We start from the raw sequence: 22,576 nt of genomic DNA, 5'->3' as shown, positions 1-22,576 counted from the left end.
TCCAGCAATGACTTCATGGTCTACACTTAGGAGTATTTATAAGATTCAGGGTAGCTAGAAATTTGAGGCTCCCACAGGCCATTCCTGATTCTCCTTTTTCTTAATAACCATAAAACAGTCCTTTAGTTCATTCAGCAGAGTGGTTAGTTGCCTGGGGTAATTACGCTGAAGTGGAAGGCAGTAATCAACAGTGCCAACCCAGCCATGTAAGCCAGCCTCAAGTGCTGGCTCATCAGGGCATGGTGAGTAGGTGCAGGTGCACATCAGAAGCCTTGGAGATCTCTCAGGTAGTCTCAATTGCCCACTAGCATCCCCTTCTTCTGTTACATAGCTAGACTACAACTTCCTATAGTTAGGTAAGCTCATGTGGCTGAGTTCAGCCTACAGGTCATGGGTAGAAATGATATGTGCAATTTGGGGGGTTTGGTTTGAAAGCTGGCCACTCTGTCAATTGGCTGGGATGGAGATGCCCAGGGCCACTTTGGAAATGCACCTGGATCATGGCAGGGCCTCCTGTCAGCCTGGGCCTGCTGTGCAGTCAGATACTTCCATCAATTGGGAGAACTTCCCATGGCTGTTAGGTGAACAGCAAATACCTTCAATCCTGAGAGGCCCCCTGCAGCATGCTGCTGTGGCTCCACCCAGGCACAGTTTCCATTCACCCCATGATGGCTTCTTTCCTGCAGGTAAGGGCTACTTTGACAGCTACTAAGCCTATAGTTACAGGCTGAAGGAAAGATGAACCTTGGATTCTATTCTCCACCCTGAGATAAGACTTTCAGCAAATATCACTGCAGCAGACCATGTCACCTGGCATATCCTTGACCCATCTGGAGAGGAGGGGTCTGAATAGAGCCAGAATATATGGTTAAAACTGTCCCCACATGACTGGGGTCTTTTTAATATAGGGCTTTGTAGAAAAGAAGATCATAAATTGTCAGAAGTCAGTGGTAATTTGTGGTTTTCAGAGCAAGGATGACATCCCTATTTAACCTGCTCCCATAACTGTTGGTAGCCACTAATTATCCAATACACGGGCCAGTGCCGGGTTAAACATTTCAGAGAGTCCTGATTTTATTCACTCAAGTGATATATGATCATAGTGGGTCACAGGAGACCCTTTCTGCCTGGCTGTAAACCATTTTCCAGAAGGCAGAAGCTTCCTGTTTCGCTGCCGCCGTCTTCTCCAGCTGCTTGTTTTTCTGCCCGGAAGCTGTGGGATGGTCACCAAGGGGTGATCATGCGGTCACCAGGACTGAATCAAACACACGACTGCACTCCCTCCTCTATCCCACTTGAAGGCAGCATCAAAATGTCCACATGTTATTTATGTAAATCCAGCCTAACCTTAGTGCTTCTGACATGCAAACGAGTATGGCAGCCACCCTGAGGACTGATACACAGGGAATCTGATCCAGCAAGCATCTGGGGTGTTGGGATGCTTCGTCCTCACACCGCCCTTCAGATTAGAGCAAGGCTTTAGAGCCGTGGTTCTCAGACCAGCGATTCTGCCTCTTGTGGTGTCTGCTCATGTCCAGAGGCAATGCAGGTTGTCACAACTAAAGCAGTCCTCTTGGACATCTAATGGGTAGAGACAGGCCATAAGACTGCCCCCCACCAGAAAGAATTACCTGCTCTAAAATGTCAACAGTGCCAAGGCTGAGAAACATTTTACATAGAGTCAACTTTAAATAAGAGAGCTAGGCAGGAGATTCAATCATCTTTCTGTAGCAATTTTTTTTCCTTTGCTATTTCCTTGCTAGCTCACCTTAATTTTATAAGGAAAACCACTAATCTTTACCTTGACTCATGTAAACCCCTAAATAGCTTTGACTACTCTCTTCCAAGCTATTCTTATGGTTGCTCAAATTCCACATTTTTGCTTCCTATTTCTCCACCTCTGATCACATCCTACATTTCTAAAACTTCCCCTCATAATTTAAAGCCCCAAGTGGCTAAAATGGAGGAAAAGGAAAGTGGATTTGTCTTTCTCTTCCTGGGGCTTCAACCATAGCTTCTACTCAGATGAACCCTGACAGGGGTAACTCTATGCTTGGGGAGCCCTCTGCTCCCCGCTGGGGAGCTCCTAGGGGGAGCCGAGCCTAACGTAAGACACCCAGCACTTGCTGAACCACTGGCGTCTATGCGAGGTGGTCCTAGAATGACCTCTGTGCTCTTGCCCGTGCAATGAAGGCTCGCCGAGAATCTGCTCTGTGCATGCAGGTTTATCCCTAGGAATCCCAGAACAGACCTAGTCTCTGCCCTCATGGGACAAAAGTCTAGTGGAAGAGGCAGACAATAAAGGAACACGTGGCCGATACCACTATAGAGAACCTGCCACCGTCACCAAGGTGGTAAACAAGTCGCTGGTGACATTGCAGTGGGGACTGAGCCAGAAGAGACCTGGGACAGAGTTGATGGGATGGGTCACTGAGACTGTCAGTGTGACTTGAGGATAGAAGGAGCAGGGAGGGCCAGGCAGAAGGAGCATCCCTACAGAGGCCTGGGGCAGAGACAGCTTGTCAGGTTTGGTGCTGAGGAAAGGCTGGCAGCTGGCGGCTTGCAGGCAAGTGGAGCCCACTTTTTACTGTTGAGACACAGGGGCAAGCTGTGGGCGGGGCTTCGAGAGGAAAGGCAACTGGAGTGCCACTGGCATTGTGAAGCCATCGCTTGGCTGCCTGTGCGCAGGAAGGTGGGCCTCAGCGAGGGGAGAACAGAACAGGGCTAGATGAACAAAGTGCTCCTGGGTGGGGCGGGGGGCAGCAGGCACGGCCACACCCCAGAACTTCAGCAAATGGGTCTGCTTGAGTCCATGGCTGAAGTCACAGCTAGCTGGCCCCAGGGTCTTATCACAACATAAGGGAGACCATGAAAGATGCCTTGACTGAGTTTTCCCAGACAACACAACACAGACGTCATGCAGTCAGGTATGCATCCTGGTTTTTAGTTACAGGTCATGGCACACTTGGGACAGGGATTTTAAAGTTGCTCTTATTTGATGATTTTTTAAACTATTTTCACTTAAAAAACACCATTAAGGATGGCATTAGAGCAGATTATGCTAAGTGAAGTTAGCCAATCCCTAAAAAACAAATGTCGAATGTCTTCTTTGATATAAGGGGGGGGGGGTGTGACTCAAAACAGAGTAGGGAAGAAGAGCATGAGAAAAAGATTACCATTAAACAGGGACGAGAGGTGGGAGGGAATGGGAGAGAGAAGGGGAATTGCACAGAAGATGGAAGGAGACCCTCATTGTTATACAAAATTACATATAAGAGGATGTGAGAGGGAAGGGAAAAAAAAAAGAGAGAAATGAGTTCGGGTAGATGGGGTAGAGAGAGGGGAAGGGAGGGGAGGGGAGGGGGGATAGGAAGGGGATAGGAAGGGCAGCAGAATACAACAGACACTAGTATGGCAGTATGTATAAATGTGGATGTGTAACCAATGTGATCCTGCAATCTGCACACGTGGAAAAATAAGAATTCATACCCCATTTGAATCAAATGTATGATATATGATATGTCAAGATCAATGTAATGTTTTGAGCAACTAATAAATTTCTGATGTTTTCATACACACACACACACACACACAAAAAAAAAAAAAAAAAAAAAAAAAAACAAAAACACCATTAAGTTCTTTCTGGGGTGATGAGCACGTTGCATATCTGGACAGAACAATGGTCTCATAAGTGCATATCATTGTCCAAATTCAAGTCATACTTTACATCTGTGCCTTTTATGTCACGAAAGCTATATCTCAGTAAAATAATGACAATAAAAAAGTTCACATCTGGATTTTACTTATATTTCCAAAACAACATATACTCTAAAATGTTTAAAATGAACCAAGATGATATGTTTACTCTATTAATGAGATTTCAAGGTTCAACAGTAAAAATACATGAGGAGTTACATCTGGGCTGAGAAAGCCCTCTAGGGACGAAGCCCCACCTGACACATCAGCATCATCACACACGCTCCTTTCCATACTAGACTAACTAGACTACTGATCTTTTCATTTTCCATCAAATTGTGAACATGGAACACTTGGATTCTAGTGTGGGTTGAAGTCTGACTCTCGGGTGGAGACTGGAGAAGAGACGAGGATGTGGGGTTCTGTGAGGGTTTCAGTGGCTGGCAGAACTATAATTTCTTCATTTCCAAATTACACACTGCCCTTTCAAAATCCAGGATTGAACACATTGCTGGTTTGCCAATGGTCAGTCCCCTGCTGTACCTAGGACTCTACTGATGCATGTGAGCGCATCCTAGGAAACTCGAACCATTCTTTGCTCTTTCCTATGGAACCACTCAGAGGATGAATTGTGGTCCCATAACAACTTCCTGTGCACCATTTCCCACCAGTTACTAGTGGTGGACAAGGGCACCAGTCAGTCTTCATCTGAATTATGACAGCATGAGCCAATGTCAAGAAAGGTCTATGCCCTTAGGCCAGCAATGGGACGCAGAAATAGAGGAGGTCACAAAGACAGGGCTGGCCTGAGATGTCCTTGTAGGAATGGAGGGAAGTGAACAAAGGGCAGGCCCTGCCTGAGTCTGGGCTCTTACCAGCACAGTGATCCCTTGCTCTTTGCACAGCATGGCCACTGCTCCCAAGAAGATGCTCAGCAACACCCAGAGGGTAGATGAGTGTGTTCTCTCCTTGTTACCTGTCAACCAAAGAAATGATACATGCAAAATCAATGCAATGTGTTCCACCTTGTTAGGCCAGAAACAAAAATTCCAAGCATGCACCTAAAATAGTCACAATTTGAAATCGGAGTTTGGTCTTCAGATCGCACGTCTCTGTGCGTGTGTGTGCATTCCTACATTCTGGCTGGACAATGTCCTCTGGATGGGACATATATCCCATCTCAAGGCTCTCCTGAGAGGGTGCCCAGTGCCTTTGGAAGGCATCGTAAGAAAGTCCTGGCCACAAAGACCCTACAACTTAGAGTCCGAATGAGGCAATTTCCTTCTTCCCAACCTGCCAATCACCTTCTAGACCATTTTGATGAGTTGTGTTGAGATCTCCCACTGAGACTGCAAACAATCCATCTGGTTTCAAGATGGCCCCAGCAGTCATGATGGAGGAGCTAGGAAGGCCTGAGCACCTCTTAGAATGTCTACCAATCCCTGGACAGAAGGCTGGGTTCTCTGCATATAATATGGCTCAGACGGTCTGCTCTGTTCCCTGTGTGGATTAGCTCTGACCATTACCAAAGGGTGCATGGTTACTGACGAAGGGCTGGCACTGAATGACCACCTGGGACAGGCAAGACTGTGGGCCAGGCTAGGCTGCCAGCCTGCATGGGAGTGTGGCATCAACAGGAAGTCAAATACTGCCAGACATGTGGGCCTGTGAGCAGCTCAGGACCAGGGGAGCTCAAGAACAACTGCAGGACTTGGGCTGCCTCAGGAGGAGGCGGGGTCTGGCCCTCTACTGCTGTGGTCAGTGGTGTATACAGTCTGGGGAAGGAGCTAAACTGCTGAGAAGGGAGGTGGGTGATAGGTAGGACTCATCGCTGTTCTTCCTTTGAAGTCCCTGCTCCTCATCTCAACACATGAACAAATGGGAACCCATTTGGAGGATCCAATCATGAGCTTGCCAGTTGCCTTAGGCCAGTTCCACTTTAGAATTCCACTCCTACTATTTATTATAGGACATTGAGTGAGTTACTTATCCTTACAGTCACAATGCCCTCATCTACAAATCAGGGACAACAGGAACTATCTTAGGATAGATTTGAGGCATCTTGTTTGCACTCCCTTCCTCCCTTCCTTGGCCATTTTGGGGATTGAACCCAGGGTCTTCTGCATTTTTGGCAAGTGCTCTAGCACTAAGCCATCCCTCACCCCCTTTCAGGACAGATTTGAGAGGGGAAAAACTATGACAGAATGCTTGGCCATTTGTGTTACATGCTGCAAAAAAGCAAAACATCTCTGGGAAATACGTAAGAAACTGGCTACATTAGTTTCTGAGAAGTTCTAAGAAGAAAAATTGGGATGAGAAGGGAGGAAGTCTGACTTTTCATTGTCTAACCTTTAGTACCTTTTAGATGTGCATATATTAAAAACCGTGTTAAAAACTACCCGTTAGTCATTTGGTACCATGCCAGGGCCAAGGAAACATTCAGCACATGCTTCCTGCACATGAGTCAGCAAAACTCCCTCAGCTTAGAGGGAGGTGGAATTTCCAGTGGGCTTCCACGCAACAGTCAAGGGGGTGGCTGGTGAGTCACCCTGTCGTGAAATGTGCCCGGCGTGGTACACGATATAAAAGGCACGCGCTGGTTCTCATCAAACTGCTTGCTCAGGACATTGACAAGAAGTGCTTTTGTGTGTAAGTGTGTGACATGCAGACCCTGAATGGAGGGATTAGTCTTGTGAATCCTAAGAACTAATCTGCAAAGCCCCCCCCCGCCCCGCCCTCATGGAAAGAAGGCTTGCATGTCCCAAGAGCAGGGGTGGTGTCTCTAGGGGCAGGAGGCACCCTTAACCTGGCACACTCCACATATGGGTAGAGACTTATGGCTAGTATCCATACCCAGCTGCACCACAGGACTCTCAGCAAAATGTGAATGGAACTGATTCCTGATGGGACTGACACCTGCTGCTGCCTTCAGGCTAAACACCACCCTTTTGAAAGTGGCTTGCATTTGGCGTCCTAATGTGACCACCCGGCACCCCTCCAGTCTCCCCAGTCTCCCGGGGTCTGTACTGCATTCTGGGCACACCAGCCAACTCAACAAGCTCTCCCTTGGCTTTGCTTACCCAGTTCCCTTAGGCTAGAACACCCCTGGCAAAATTGCTACACGTTTTTTTTATAAAGCTGTCAAATGTCACTTAAACTGCAAAACTGTGCCCCCGCCCTCCCAGGCAGCTTCTCTTTCAAATTCACTTGGTTTATTGTGGCAAATGGTCCTACTGCATGTGTTATTGCCCCTGTGGGTAGGTGCCCCTAACTGACCTCCAGGATTAAGTTAGGATTAGTCAGCCTCTAAACTGCCCTTATCACAATCTATCATAGCTATCTTATCACCATCTATTCACAGCTTGCTATAAACACTTGACTTTCTGTCACCCCCACAGATGAGGGCTCCTCAGTGTCAACACTACTGACGTGGGGCTGGCTGGGTCTTTGTTGTGGGGCTGTCATGCATTCTAGATGCTTAGCAGCATCCCCAGTTCTACTCATTAGACGCCAGTAGCACCCCTCACCCCAGGAGTGTGGCAGACACTGTCAAAGGACCTTGGTGGGTGGGAATTATTCCCAGGTGAGAACCACAATCCTAAACCAGTGCTATTCACAACGTGGGGTCCTGGGACCTGCGCCTGCATCTTGCTAGAAACACACACTCAGATCCCACCCAGAATTCCTGCAGCAAATTCTGAGGATGGCAACCAGCCACTGGCCCCTTTAAAGAGCTTCCAGAACGATTCTGAGGCTCCTTGAAGGTTGAGAGCATCATTCTTGGTAGCAAGCTTGTAAACAGCTGCAGCCCTGGCACCATGCCTGGCTTTCAGGAGAAACTGGAAATTTTACTGACCAAATCCGAAGCCCCTGATGGACTCTGAAAGGTAACACGTGTTCAGCGAATGAAGCAGAATTCTTTCCAAGATGCTTCCAGCAGGGGGCCACCCGGCCTTGACGTGTGTGTGCGTGCAACCTCAGCAATGGAGAGGAACTTTTTATAACAGCCCATTTCATTTTTAAAACTTTGGGGTGTTAGAATGTTCTTCCTGATGCTGAGCCCAAGCCTGCCCTTCTAAAATTCTGGGTCTAAGCTCCAAACTGTTCAAGTGGCACAACGCCCAGAGATCAAGTTCTCTTCACTAAAAACTATTATATGTCAGCACATTTAGTTCCATCAAGCAAACTTAAGGATGGTTACTTGCAGAAATTAATTACATATGTGTACGTAATACCCAAGGATCACAATTATAACCACAACAATAACTTTTAAAAAGCCTGTCATACTAAGCATGAGTCCAATTTGAGCATTTATGTCTATGAGAATTACTTATTTCATTTGGGTATTTGCTAGCACTCATTAACAAACAAGTGTTGGCAGATATCAAAGCTTTAAAAACCCTTTTGACCAAAATAATCCTAAAGCTAACACATCAATTAATTCCTTTCAGGAAATTATTTGGGGAAAAGGAACCAGAGATTTGAGCATGGAGTCCAGGACTCAGCTGGTAAAAATCCAAAGTGCTCACAGCTCACGATGTCCCATGCCAGAGCACCAAAAGCCCAGGACTTCTGCCACACTGCAGAGACAGAGATGGCCTCATCCACCGCAGCTCAATGAATGCTGTCCTCCTCCCAAAATGCTTTTCCTGAATCTGTCTGAAACCACTGAAGCATTGTCTCATATGAGTAGTTCATATGGATACAGAACCCTGAAGGACAGATGATCCCATTAGTTATCACAGGTTCTCTTCTACAGGTCAATGGGGTAAAGACACTGCCCCCAACCCTCCAGGTCTAGCAGGAGGTGAGGTCTGAGATCCAGCCTCGCCTACCGTCTTCTTCAAGTGGACAGAGCACCAGGTTCAGCTGTTCACTGGATACCAATGCACCTGCTCACCCCCACCAACTATCACCTGGATCAGACTTGACAACCTTCTCACTCCCCAATCTGTGTTCGTACTTTTCACCTAAATAGAATATGATTTCTCAGTGCACTGCTCCTGGTTCTTAATTTCAAAAGCAAGTTCCTAGATCATTTTGCCTCTTTTCCTAGAATAACTGAATCACCTTGTATTTTATTCGACTGTGACATGGATTAATTTTTCCCCATGGGCCAGGGACCTCTGATAGGAAACAAACTCCCAGTTCCCCCATTGGAAATGCTCAAGGGACTCTCTTAAGGAGACCCTGTTAACATGAAGTAAAATTACTTCACAGGTGTGAAAATGATGGGGCTCCTTTCCCACTCATGCAGAATTTAAAATGGCTTTCTCCTCGGATGGCTATCTCAGACTTCACTGAATTCAGAAAAAATAGCATACAGAAAACACAGCCTTTGGATTTATCAACAATCATCTCCCTAATCTCACCCGGTAATTTCACCCCCTCTCTCAAGTCCTAAGCCCTCATTCCACATCTACTTGCAAATCCTCAATGGCAATTTTCCTGGAAGAATCCTACCCTTTAATCTTCCCTCCAGGGTCCTGTAAAATGCACCCAGAATGAAAGCATATGAGAGGAAGGTCCTGTGCATTTGCTGAGAACCTTATTCAGTGAACATTAAACATTCAGGAGTCACTCCTCACAACAGTGGCAATTTCAGATCAAAGGCAGAATTTCAACAGTTAACACAGTGGCAGGTTTGCATTCAGAGGCCTACATTCCAGACCTGTCACCGTCCAGGAGAGGAGTCACCATGTAGCCAACAATCTACTGAAGTTTATCTAGTCCCAATACATATGAGACATGTCGTAAGTGGAACATACACACCCAATTATGAAACACATAATGCAGAATATTTGGGTTTTTTTAATATACATTACATTGAAATTATATTTTTGATACATTGAACTAAATAAAATATATTATTAAGAAGTCATCTTGCCTGTTTCTTTTTATAATGTAACTATTAGAAAATTTAAAATTACATATATGGCTCTCAACATTTCTTTTTTGGGGGGGGTCGGGTACTAGAGATTGAACTCAGGGGCACTGGACCACTGAGCCGCATCCCCAGCCCAACTTTGTATTTTTTAAATTTTATTTAGAGAGAGGGTCTCACTGAGTTGCTTAATGTCTCGCCATTACTGAGGCTGGCTTTTGAACTTGCGAACCTCCTGCCTCGGCCTCCTGAGCTGCTGGGATTACAGGAGTGCGCCACATTTCTATTACACAGAAGTGTCTCTAGACCATGTGATCAAAGTCTCAGCTAGTAGATAAAATGATCTGGAATTGCTGTTTGTATTCCGACTCTACCTTCAAACTTGAAAAATAGGGCATGAGTTTATCAGGAGCCACAAGACTAAACATGCACATACACTTTGGAGTTTTCCAGAATCCAAACTGGAAATCTCAATTTCATTAATATCTTAAAACCACGTTAAGTCAAACAGGTTGTCTTTCCAAATGTGTAATATGATGTACATGATAAACCAAGGTTTGTTGACATAGCATTGACAAAATATCTCCAGTGCTGGCATGAGAAAAAAAGAGGCTTTATAAAATCAAAACTTAGGGTTCTGATTCTGAGTGTTGGGACAGCCACACTTTGTGGAGTTCTGGTAATATACTGCCCTAGGATAGTTTTACCCATGTAATCCCCCACATCAATGTTGAGTCTTAGTTTGCTAAAGTGAGCAATGCTAATAACTGTCAATATATAATGTCATCTAGATGAATTTGGTTTGTGTCTCTATGGCTATATTTCTACTAAGTAACTAACACATTCTTTTATCCCAAGTTTGAGCATTTCAATAAGATGAATGAGACAGGTAACAGTGGGCCACCTTGCATACAGAGGGCACTCCGTAAAAATCTGTTGAATCAATGAAGAGGGCACTCAGTAAAAATCTGTTGAATCAATGAATAGTTTCCTCTATTTCCATGTCTTTCAGAAGTCTTTTATATCACTATATTTCTTATTTGATTATTATATAAGTTAATACCAAAAAGTTAATAATTTCCTCAGTGTGAACAAATACAGCCAGAAATCAAGTCTTTTCACTTTTAGATACTGTCTTCAAACCCCTTCACATTGGAAGAATCACCATCCTGTAAGAGACTCTTGAAAAACATTTTTTAATTTAAAATATTACATAAGAATATAAGAAAGCCCAGGGAACAAAGACTAATTTTAAAGTCAGAAGTAACTGTTAAAAAAAAAACAGTTAAAAATGAACTGTGAGAGTCAGATGTCACCTCCAGTGCAGTTTTATATATGAATATCTTTGTTCAGAAAATTCACAAGACAGGGGATTCCAACCTGTACACCTCAGGGTAACACCTTTACCCAGAGTTCTGTCTCATTTTCTTCTAGAGGGCTCCAGTGAGCCAGGGAGATGGTTCTTACTCCCTGCTGTCCCTCATCTCTTGCAAGACCAGCACTGGCAAACACCAAGGGTCCGCGATCCAGCACGTGGTAAGATTCGCCTCATCAATTTTTTTCTTGTTTCAATACGTGTCTCTATTATCTAAGATAATTCAACCCCGTAGGTAAGTGGAGGCAAAGGCTGACAGAGTAAAGGGAACTCGGGGTGGGGGGGAGGTTCAACAACAGAAAGACACTTGTCAGTGTTGACATCCACAAGTGCCAACAGATGTGGCGATTTAATGAAGCATGTGCCTCGGATCTGGCACTGCTTCCAGCAGGGAGCCTCCTTGCAGCAAGAGCACCACTCTGTCCACGCTAGCCCTCCTCAACACTCTCCGCCTGGCATCTCTGCCGAGTGGAACTGGCATATCCTGGTGTGTGTGGGAACCGCGCCACGCAGACAGGTGGCCACGACTCTGTAGCTGCCAGAGTAACACAATAAGCATCAGATTCACGTTCCAAAAGTTGGAACCAACCAAGCCTGCTTCTACACGCAGCCTCAAAGTCAGACCTGCTGTCCTTGAATGGGGGTGGGGGATCGAGCAATGCAGGAAGGAAAGAAACGTGCAGGCCGAGAAGACATGCCCCACGGCGTCCCAGGCAGCTTTCAGTGGGCAGAGGTCTGACTCTAAGAGCAGGGGTCCCGTGTGACCTGAGTTAGGCTATGGCCCGACTTTTTAAGCTGCATGGTTCTAAGTCAAAGGGATTTCTTAAATGGGAATGAAAGTACAAAGGAATGATAATCTGAGAGAGCTACCCTGTCTTGGTGTGTGCAATAAGATAAGGAGAGCAAAATAACAAAGAAGGTTCAAGAAGTTAAGAACAACTGAGGTTTGGGATTCTGTCTCTGGATTATGAATAACAGTCTAGGACTTAAAATGGTTGTTTAGATGGGCAGCAAACCCATTTCTCTCTAGAGGAGACTCTCTCTCCCACTTCAAGTGAGACTTAGTAAATTTCTCTTCTTAGTCCTAACTCCCACGAGATGAGTATTTTAAGGTACTGGTTTAAAAACACAATTGTTTTCACCATTCTAGCGAGCTTCTAGGACAGACATGAACTATTTCCAACCTGAACTACTATTTTTAAAAACAAAGAAATATTGACAAAGACATCTCATCATAAGAAAAAATACCTTTCGTTTGGAGCATTCAGAAATAAAAACCAGCATACCAATGACTTCATCTGACCTAATGATTTTTTTTTTTTTGAATAAAGAAAAATATGTGGCCTTTACAAGGACATTTCTCTTTTTAAAAAAAGATTTTGTTGTCGGGTGCGGTGGCACATGCCTATAATCCTAGAGGCTCGGGAGGCTGAGTCAGGAGGATTTTGAGTTCAAAGCCTGCCTCAGCAACTCAGCAAAGCCCTGAGCAACTTAGTGAGACCCTATCTCAAAAAATAAAATATAAAAAAGGGCTGGGGATGTGGGCTCAGTGGTTAAGCACACCTAGGTTCAATCCTCAGAACCCTCCCCTCCCCAAAATTTTTTTGATGCAAAAGATCTTGCTTGGAGACATTTTACCTAAATAATAAAAGAAAAACAACAAATAAACAATCAAGAAAAGAGGCAGGGCCCTGGAAATGTTATATGAGTGGGATTTTTCATTTTCTGAAAATACCAGGATTCCAGAGGCAAGCCCAGAGTTGTTTGCTCATAAACTCAGGTAGTTAAAAACTGTCCAGAGCTTTACAATACAGATACCGCATCTATAAAGGAAGCTAATGAGATTACTAAAAAAGAGATGCAGCCTCTGAAAGAGCTTTTTAACTAGCTAAAACATTGATTTTGGAGCATGTAATTTTTTTGTCTTATAAAATAATATTAGATCTGTTCCTCTGGAAAAACCTTTCTTGGATTTCAAGTTTATGTGTAACTAATGCTGGACCCTCCCCCACTTCTTTAAACTTTAGGTCCAGACCCTAAAAGTATAAAGGCCAGATCTTTAAAGGGGTCACTTTAAACATTAAATTGGAACATTAAACAGTATTATTACTGGCATCCCAATAAACAGCGGACTTAAGGTCTCCACAGAAAAGCTCTGATTCCCTGCCGAGCACTCAGAAACCCAGACACCTGGAACAAACACCACACCTATGATGATCTGAACACACGTCATGAACACGCTTACCACTTGGGTTTTTGTACATGGGCACTGACTAGCCAGAGGGAAATAAAAACGTGATTATTCTTTAAGATATCTCAGATTCCAAATGAAAACAGAGATACCTGAATGCCCATTAGTGCGAAGAGTTCTGTTCTGTTGCACTGGGGGAAATTTAATAAAGAGGATATCAAAGAAATTAGTGGAACAAAGGCCACAGCCTTCCATTTAGCAAAGGACATGAGAGAGTGATACTAAGTGCCTGACTGGGGGCTGGGTGTAGCTCAGTGGCAGAGCACCTGGACCTGGCAGAGCATGTCCTAGGACCTGGGTTTGATCCCCAGCAAAACACCCACACACTGGACTGCAAGCCCCTTACAGGTATGGACTCTGTCTTTCTAGTTTTTGAATCCCCAGCACTGAACACAGGGCAGGCCCTTGAAGTTGCATTAATTATCGGCAATGGAATGAATGCCCTAAACGGGTAAGCTCTGTGCTGTTTTAGGACAGAATCAGAGACCGTGAGTACTTTTCATGAATGCTGAGCCAGAGTGACCTCTGCACACTGGGCTCTTCCCGCTTCCCCTCTGTGAAGGTGTCTCAATTTGTGGGCATCATACTCCTCTTAAGAGACTCCCGGGCATCATGTGTGAAGTCGAACATTAATTAGCATGACGTTTAAGGATGAGTCCAAAGAGTTGGTATCTATCAACAAAGAAGAGCGTTCTACTCTCAGCAGGTTTAGGAGGGGTACAGAAAACCAGAACAAGACAAAGTTGCTGGAAACCCCAGAGAGAAGGCAAGGCCCCCAGACTTCATCAGCTGGTTTTGTGGGTAAGGAGACAAAGGGGGTGGCACTGGGAGTTTTAAGAAGAGGTGACGGCGCAGCTGGTGGAGTGAGGGGCTGTTCTGGTGCCACATGGCCCGAGGAGCAAGGTGGGCAGGGGGGTTGCTGGACATCTAGTCACAAGGTCTTGAAGTGACACGGGTGGGCTCAGGCCCAGCATACTGCCAGGGGCACTCAGAGAGTCACTTAGGCATGGGACACAGGGGACTCTCCTCAAGGCAGCTAATTGCAGTGCCTCTATGGCCTGTAGGCCTTAGGTTAGGGTTAGGGCTAGGACCCAGGCTACTCTGGGTCTCCAGACCTTTGGCACAATTTGGAGCAGAGGGGCTGGGAATGTGGCTCAAGAGGTAGCGCGCTCGCCTGTCATGTGTGTGGCCTGGGTTTGATCCTCAGCACCACATACAAAAACAAAGATGTTGTGTCCGCTGATAACTAAAATAAATAAATAAATATTAAAATTCTCTCTCTCTCCCTCTCTCTTAAAAAAAAAAAAAAAAAACAATTTGGAGCAGAGTTCCGTCATTCTGTCAATGGCGTGTGAGGGGAAATGAGAAGAAATGGAAAATAGCAATGAAAACCAATTTATAATGATGGAGACTGCAGCTCAAGACATGGGTATCTGAAACCACCCACTTTAAACCTTAAAGAGACACCGTGATGATCTAGAAGGGAAAGCCAGACCGTGCAAGTGGTCACAGTTGGAGGGCAGACCAATAACAATTAACACTCAGGGTCAAGGCCCTGAGGTCTGGATGGGTGTGCAGAGCAAACTACTTTAGCTTCATAGCTTCCATGACAGCTGGGATCAGAGACCAGGATGGTCCACAAGCTCCACTGTGATCCACTCTTTTCTTTTCCTAAAGGGGGTTCAAGTTAACAGGAAAGCAGACTCCAGGAAGATGGGGCAGCTTGCAGACCACAGACAGGCTTCTGAGAAGGCTCCCATATCCATCCATCCATACTCTGACTGCTCCAAGTAGCTTCTACCAAATTAACATCTAATCCTAAAAGCCACATCTACCACCATGATTGATTTGCAAACATAAAATATTTCCAGGTTAACTTTGTTGAAAACATTATGAACTTAACCTTAAAGGCCTGGTCATTTCTTTCCAATGCTAACGTAAACACATTATAAATGCTAGCTGAATTTACTGGACCAAAGGGAAAGGTCAAATGGTTACTGATGGTTAAAATATTTATGTTAGTACTGAAATATACTTTACTAATTTCCCACAAATCAAAGTATTAATTAACTGAAAAACCATCATTTAAGCAACTTCACCTTTGGTACTAAGTTTCCAAAGGTTTATATTAAAAAATAAATTTATCTTTGGTATAGATATATAATTTTATAATTCCATAAATGAATTAAAAACATACACATAAATATTAATGCACAAATTTATGAATTAGATTACAGAAATAGTAAAGAAATCAGGAAAAGAATATGAAATGTCTTTAATTTTTCACCATGCTGAAAAAATTCCACTAAAAGTGGGCTAATAAATGTACTGGTTCACTTGACAGAATTTTTAGTTTCATGATAGTTTTTCCATTATTTCACAAGAGCAAATCTTTAAAAGTAGTGAAGGACTGTAGTGGATCATCCCCCACGTGAAACCTATAGTAGGACATTTGGTGCTTCTTCAAAAGACACATTAGATGTATCTGAAATCCATTAAGAATAGAGTGCAGTTACTTTAAGGTAGAATGTGTTAAATAAAATGTATTAAATGATACTTCATGAGACTTTTAAGAATCGTCTTTGAGAAAAACCACAAGTCTCTATCCCAGGTATCTGTAAGTTCCTATTTAATCCACAGCTTTAGAACCTGAAGTAACATTTGCAATGGACACATCAGAGAGAGGTAAATGGAACCCTCCTCTCACTCCCGAATCATAATCATTTTTTTTAAAAAAAATATTTTTAGTTGCAGATGAACATAATACTTATTTTGTTCACTTATTTATATGTGGTTCTGAGGATTGAACCCAGTGCCTCACATGTGCTAGGCAAGTGCTCGACACTGGGCCACAACCCCAGCCCCCAAGTCACAATCTTAGAGAAACGACACCAGCATTGCCATCAGCTTCACTGTGAGGCTGAGGGAGATGTGACCTCCCAGATCAATGGTGAGCTTTATGGTCATCGTGGGGGACCCCACCTGAGAAAGAGACACATGTGCCTGTCTGCAAGTTAACTTTCAATCTCAGGAAAAGTTACCTCCACTACTTTCTGCACCTGACATTGTTCTATTCACTTGTCCCTGAACTCTCAGGTGAGTCACTGGAAAAAGTGGCCATTCTATCTTGGTAATGACAAAGGTGTGAAGTGTGACAGGTGTAACCATGCTGAGTGAGCACTGGCACCTTCTGGGGGTACAGGGGGGATAAAGCAGGAGCTCTAGTAGCTCTGCTGCTGCTTCTGCTGGTGGCTTCGCCAGTGGGAAACTCCCCTGTGAACCCCGAGAATCTGCTTTGCTCATCTAGAATTCCACATTCTGAAAAGGCGGTGGAGAAAGCAGATACCCAAAGAGCATTTCCACCTCCAGAGCCATGTTCCTTCCAAGCAAAAGGTAAACAAGCAATTCCCCATCTGTTAAAACACTGCTCAACAGCACAAAAAACACAAAGAAGTGGCAAAATTAAGAAGGCAAACATGATGCTTACTTTCTCTAAATGCTTTACAGTAGCCAAGGAAAGATAACAAAAAGAACAGGGTGCACAGGAGGTCAGCGCGGCCGACAACGCCAGCAACCTTGAAAGAAGGGGAGAAAAGATGCACGTCAAAAACAATGAAATATTCCTAAACTCTGGAAACACAAAACGTTCCTTAGACATAGAAAACCAGAAACTCCCTCGGCTCCTCCACTCCCCACAATACCCCATGAAGCTCTGCCACGAGGCTCTGGGGCCCTCTGACTCTGCTTCTCTTCTTCCCTTTATGTCTAGGACTTGATTTAACTGCTCCCGAGAAGAGAGGCTGTTCTGCAGGCACTGACAGCTGTGCTGCAGGCTGGACACACACAGTAAGAGCTGGTATTTAACATGCCACCCCAAGGGCCGTAGCTACTTAGGCTTCTAACGTGTCCAAAGTGGATTTTCCACTGGAAGACATCAGCAACTCAGAGGGCTTGGGATTTAAAAAATAAATTTGATCAGAGACATGAAGGATATAAAGGTGGCAAATATGTGTTAAAAGCCTCCAGGCAGATAGAAAGAGACAGCAATGATCCTTCCGAGCTGCCTCTGCCAGCTTTCCCTCTCCTCCAACCAAACTTGATTACGGGGTTACCCTGGAAGCAGAACCCTTCAAAAGTGAGTAACAAGATGAAAACACAATGAAACGTCTTGCATTTCTCTCCCCTATTTTCCACGTGGTGACTCTACTCTTCCCCTTTTTCCCTCAATGATAATGAAGCAATATAAAAATTTGTGTTGCTTTCTTTCGGGCTGATCAACAGTTGCTCTCCAAATGTTTCATGGTATTGAAAGCCTCAGAATTCCACTCATGGGTACTGGCCTGATTTATGTGGGGTCCTTTCCTAACTAGCACCCGAATGTGGCATGTAAGGAAGCTTCTGTTGTGAGTAAGAACTGCTTCCATGTCCATGAGATGTGCAATAGAGGACCATTCTTACAAATTAAGATAAAGGAATATATAATAACAGAAAATTACTCTATACATCATTCCCAAGTGCTTGTATGATCACGAGCCAAGAAAGAATACCTTTTTGAAGCAGTTTCCCCTACACTGCTTCATATGAAATGCTGAGGTCTCTTTTCCATTCTAATTGTGATCTCTGGGAGATCACAGCCCACAGTGTCATGCAAGGGCTAAGGATTGAATGAGTGGATAAATCCAACCCATGAATACCACGCACATGAAAGAACCTACCAAGAGGAATCAAGGGACAAGACAAGGTTCCATAGATTTGTAAGATGCATGGCAGTATGCTGGGGGTTGCATAATAGAATTACCCTGTAGATGTAATGCATGATAACGAGAGTTCTAGAACACTCAGGGCAGTAAACGCACTCAATCAGGGACACACTACAACAATCAGGGGGCAGCTACACAGAAGGGAGCCTGGCATGAGGCAGGTACTTCTAGAACTGGGAGTAAGGAGCAGAGAGGGAAAAGACATGGACAGAGAGCAGGACTTGTGACAGGAGGAGCTTCCTAGAGCTGTGGCTGTCTATAGTGCTGAGGACAGACGGGGACCCCAAACTCTTAGAGGAGAGAAACCACTAAGAGCAATGGGTGGGAGGAGGCCGAGAGCACAGGCTGCTCCTTGAGTAAAGGGGATGAAGTGGTTTAGGCAAATGAGAGGGGTGCGGCAGGATGTGGAGACCCCTTGTTACGTGGGCAGCTAACCTAAGTGCAAAAACTGCCCAGAGGCCAACTTTCAACACCATAAACTGATTTTTAAAGAAATGTTTTTGTTAGTTGTTGAAGACTGTCCCAAGTCTTTGCAATCTCTATATTACACTGTCTGACATAAAGAAAAACAAATGTTTTGAAGTATGTTGTTTTAAAGTAAAAGAGCATTTAGTACTTACGATGAATTTTTGGCATAGAAATCAAAGAGAGATTTCACAGGAAAAAAAAAAAAAAGGCAAGAGGCTATCCTGGGAGTCCCTGTATCCAATGGCTCTCTGAACAATGAGCATCAGCAAGAGGAGGTTTTGTCTTTCTTTTCAGATATTTGCATAATATGTATTTTCAGGCAAGGTTCTCTACAAAGGCTATCTTCTTTCTTCTGAATCACCTGACACGCACCTATTAGGGTTTTCTATAGGAATCACTGCAACCCCCTTATTCCAAAAAGGGCACGAGTAGAACAATTTGCCCAGGGGCCATGAAAAGAATTTGAAAGGGAGCAGGGGGAAGTTTTCCCCACCAAACTCCCCTTTTCCACCCTAAATCCAAGTCTGGGAGGGAAAGAATCTTAAGGAGGCCTCAGTTTTCTCTATCTTATACCAAAATTTGGACAACTTATAATCTGCCCCAATATCTTGAGGAAAAAGAAATGTAAAACCCACCCAGTGGTGCTGGTGTCTTCAGGGAGCTCCTGGGGACCTCTGTCTGTTCTGACCAGCAACAGGATGAGCCCCAAAGACCAGAGCCTATGCAAGGCCCCTTAGGTCTCCCTGCCAGTAGGGACTGGCTGTCAGAGTCTTCATGCATCTACAAACAACTCAGTGATTTGGGGAGGCTTATTTGAATGGGGGTGGGGATAGGAAAAGAAGAGAAGAGAGAGAGACAGAGATATTCCTATCAGCTGAGGAGAAAAGGACACCGATCGCAATGACTTCCCTACCAATTACAGCCTGGAGAGGGTAAAACTAGGGGACCAACTCATCCCAGTTAGCCTGGGGTCATCTTGGTCTTAAGTCTGGGGTCAGAACACAGTCTCAGGGACAATGGATGGTGGGTCACCCTGGGAGACTAGAAAATGTAGGTATTTATTTGCAATGGATAAAAACATTTTTGGTGTTAATGTTGAGGGGATAAAGATAAAAAAACACATCAATGTTAATATAAAGAAATTTATGTTGCTAAAACCTGGGGATATATCACCATTGCTGACCCTTAACAAATATAAACAGAGGCCCATGAAGCACCCAAATTCCACCATCCTCCCCTCATAGGGGCCAACGTGCAGTGTGAGCGTGCCATGCCCAGCCTGCACCAGAGCACGGGTTGCTTCCTCGGTGCTGGCAGGACACCTGTGAGGCACCCCCTGCCATCTGGAAATGAAAAGCTCGGGGTGTCCTGCTCTTTGCACATTTGTAAAGCTGGAATTTAAAATGCAGAGTAGCAGATAACAGGGGAATGAAGATAAAACTGAGTCTTATTTGTCCAAATAATGAAAGGTAAATATAGAAAACAGGATTCTTATGATATTAATTTTTAATTCTCTTAGTGCTACGGATGGAACCCAGGGATCTGCACGTTGGGCAAGCACTCAACCACTGAACTGTATCCCCCAACCAATACTAGTTCCTAAATAGTTTGAATAGCTGTCATGGAATGGGGGAGGGAAAATGGAAGACTTTCCAAACATTCTCTCCTCTCCTCATGGCTAGATTTCCCTCAGTTTCTTTTAAAGATATGAAACATGGCCTTTTGAGGTTAACATGTTCCCAGATTGCATTTATCTAGAGTGAGTGTCTGTGGTTTTTTTTTTTTTTTTTTGTGTGTGTGTGTGTGTGCAAGCACATCCAGTCACACCTGTTGACACTTGAAACATTTTTTAATAAATCAATTTCTCAATACTTAAAATCAGAATTTTAGAAAATTTCTTTGGCTAATAATTCAAATATCATTTTGCTTTTAAGATCAGGCTAATTTAGGCAAGAAGCAAACAATGTTAATGAGAACTTTCCCAAAGATTGCTTTGTTTATGATTGATGTGTATTATACTCTATCTATCTGGGTTCTAGCAAGCATTTAGAGATTAAGGAACTCAGATTGAAACCAATTCTAAATCAGGCACAGTTATGTGTTGATAAAGAGCTTAGAGCTAAACTCTTGCAACATCAAACCTTAGCCTCTGAAGGACTTAAATCTTCAAAACTTGATGAAGTAAAAACAAAGTAAAATTTAAAAAGATGAGAAGGTTGTAATAGCAACTCCATGATACATTTGATACCAAAGAATAGACAGTTTAATAAAAGTCAGTGCCAAAAACAGGAATTCTGCTCAATGTTTTGGAACTGACTCCGAGATGCTCAATAGGACAGCTGGTTAAATGCAGGTATCTAAATCCCTCTATTAAATGCAGACATCTATTGTAACAGAAGTAATAAAGCACATGCAGTATTTTGTACCAGGTACTTCAGGCTCACAGATGAATGACTAGAATCAAATCTTTCGCCTCAGCAAATATGCTGACTTACATTTTCTAAAAGTATGGGGGTAGGGGATGTTCCTGACAACCTTGCAAATGTTAAATCCCCACACAGTGTGCTCCAAGTATCTTCAGCAGCAGCCCAACCACATAGGGCCATGGGCCACAGGAAAGCAGGGTAGGCTCCTATGTGGGGCTGTCCCATGGCCTGGCCCAAGTCTGCTGGGGGAAGAGGATGAACAGGGAGAGAGGAAGGTGGGAAGATTTCAAAAGTGGTCCCTCCCATGTCAGCAACACCTCAGGGTGGGCCTCAGAAGCCCAGGATTTAAGTCCTATCCTACAGTCACCTGCGATTGACCCTGAGTGAGTTCTTTACCTGTCCCCCTGGGCCACCTCATCTACAAAGTAGGAGCTGTTGCACTAGGCCATCTGGATGTTAGGGCATTTTTATGACAATCACAGTAAGGTTAAGAAAGCTTTTTGCTGGGTGCGGTGGCACACACCTGTGATCCCAGCAGCTCAGGAGGTTGAGTCAGGAGGATCATGAGTTCAAAACCAGCCTCAGCAAAAAACAAGGTGCTAAGCAACTCAGCGAGACCCTGTCTCTAAATAAAGTACAAAATAGGGCTAGGGGGCTGGGGCTCAGTGGTGAAGCGCTTGCCTAGCTCGCATGAGGCGCTGGGTTTGATCCTCAGCACCACATTAAAAAATAAGATAAAGGTTATTATGTCCACCTACAACTAAAAAATAAATATTAAAAAAAAAAATCAGGCTAGGAATGTGACTCAGTGATCAAGTGCCCTAAGTGCAATCCCTGGCACCAAAAAAAAAAAAAAAAAAAAAATGCAGGCTTTTGTAAACTATAAAGCTTCCAGCTGCCTTAGGAAAACTGCCCCAGACCCTTTGCTGAAGAATGGTTCTTAGCTACTGGCCAGGCAACGTTCAAGGTTCACACCTGCCTGGCTGGTGTAGTCACATGAGCTCATCAGAAAGTACCAGCAGGAACCACACCATACTTTCAGGATTAACGTCGTGCCTGGCATGGTGCCCACATGTGTTCCCAGGGAGAAGTCTTAACTTAGAAACAATCGCTTCAAGTGTCTGGAAGGGTGTTTATGGAGTGTGCTCCTGTCCCTAGAGGATACCCTAGTGTGTATTCTCTATATCCTTGGAAGCAAGAGGAATCTGTTTTAGCCCACGAGACAGCACACAGAGCCTCAGCATTCCTTACACACGTGCGGATGTCACAGGCAGGAGACACTTACGCACTCAGTGTGCACTGGATGGACGGCAAACAGCAGCGCAGCCAGCAGGGACGCTCTAGGGGCCAGGTGCACCCTCCGGCCTTTACTGGTGTACTGCAGGCCACCAAATAATACAGAGAAGACATCCACCATCAGGACGGAGATGCCACCGTGCAGCAGGATGTTGACCACATGGAAACCCACAGGGTGGAAGCCGCCTGACAAATAGTAGTTAATCCTGCAGCAAACACGGATGCTCACGTTAGAGTGCAGCAGCAGTTGGAAGGAGAAGCGTGCAAGAAAACATTCAAAGGAGGTGAGCGAGACTCTGCCTCATTGGTAAAAATAGCACCAGGCTAATAACACGCCAAGCTAAAAGCTGAAGAAACAGCGTGGACATAATTAACCACGGGGGAAAATGGAGGGCGTCCAATTGCTGTGGTTCCACTACT

The 22,576-nt window shown here is 44.4% G+C and overlaps 1 protein-coding gene across 2 annotated transcripts in view; it reads right to left on the bottom strand.

The window, feature by feature from the left end:
• The window catches only part of TMTC4 (transmembrane O-mannosyltransferase targeting cadherins 4), a 55,606-nt gene that overhangs the window by 23,572 nt on the left and 9,458 nt on the right, over positions 1-22,576 (bottom strand). For both annotated transcript variants that reach the window (XM_081292022.1, XM_081292021.1), the window contains exons 4-6: positions 22,146-22,362; positions 16,694-16,781; positions 4,572-4,672 (exon numbers count right to left, since the gene is read on the bottom strand). In XM_081292022.1, the coding sequence (XP_081148148.1) occupies positions 4,572-4,672; positions 16,694-16,781; positions 22,146-22,362 (406 nt within the window). The remainder of the gene's footprint in view (positions 1-4,571; positions 4,673-16,693; positions 16,782-22,145; positions 22,363-22,576) is intronic.

The sequence above is a fragment of the Spermophilus citellus genome (assembly GCF_964194105.1).
Source record: "Spermophilus citellus genome assembly, chromosome: 1".
In the NCBI taxonomy this organism is placed as follows: Eukaryota; Metazoa; Chordata; class Mammalia; order Rodentia; family Sciuridae; genus Spermophilus; species Spermophilus citellus.
Note: the sequence above shows the minus strand (reverse complement) of the source record. Positions and strands in the feature narration are given on the sequence as shown.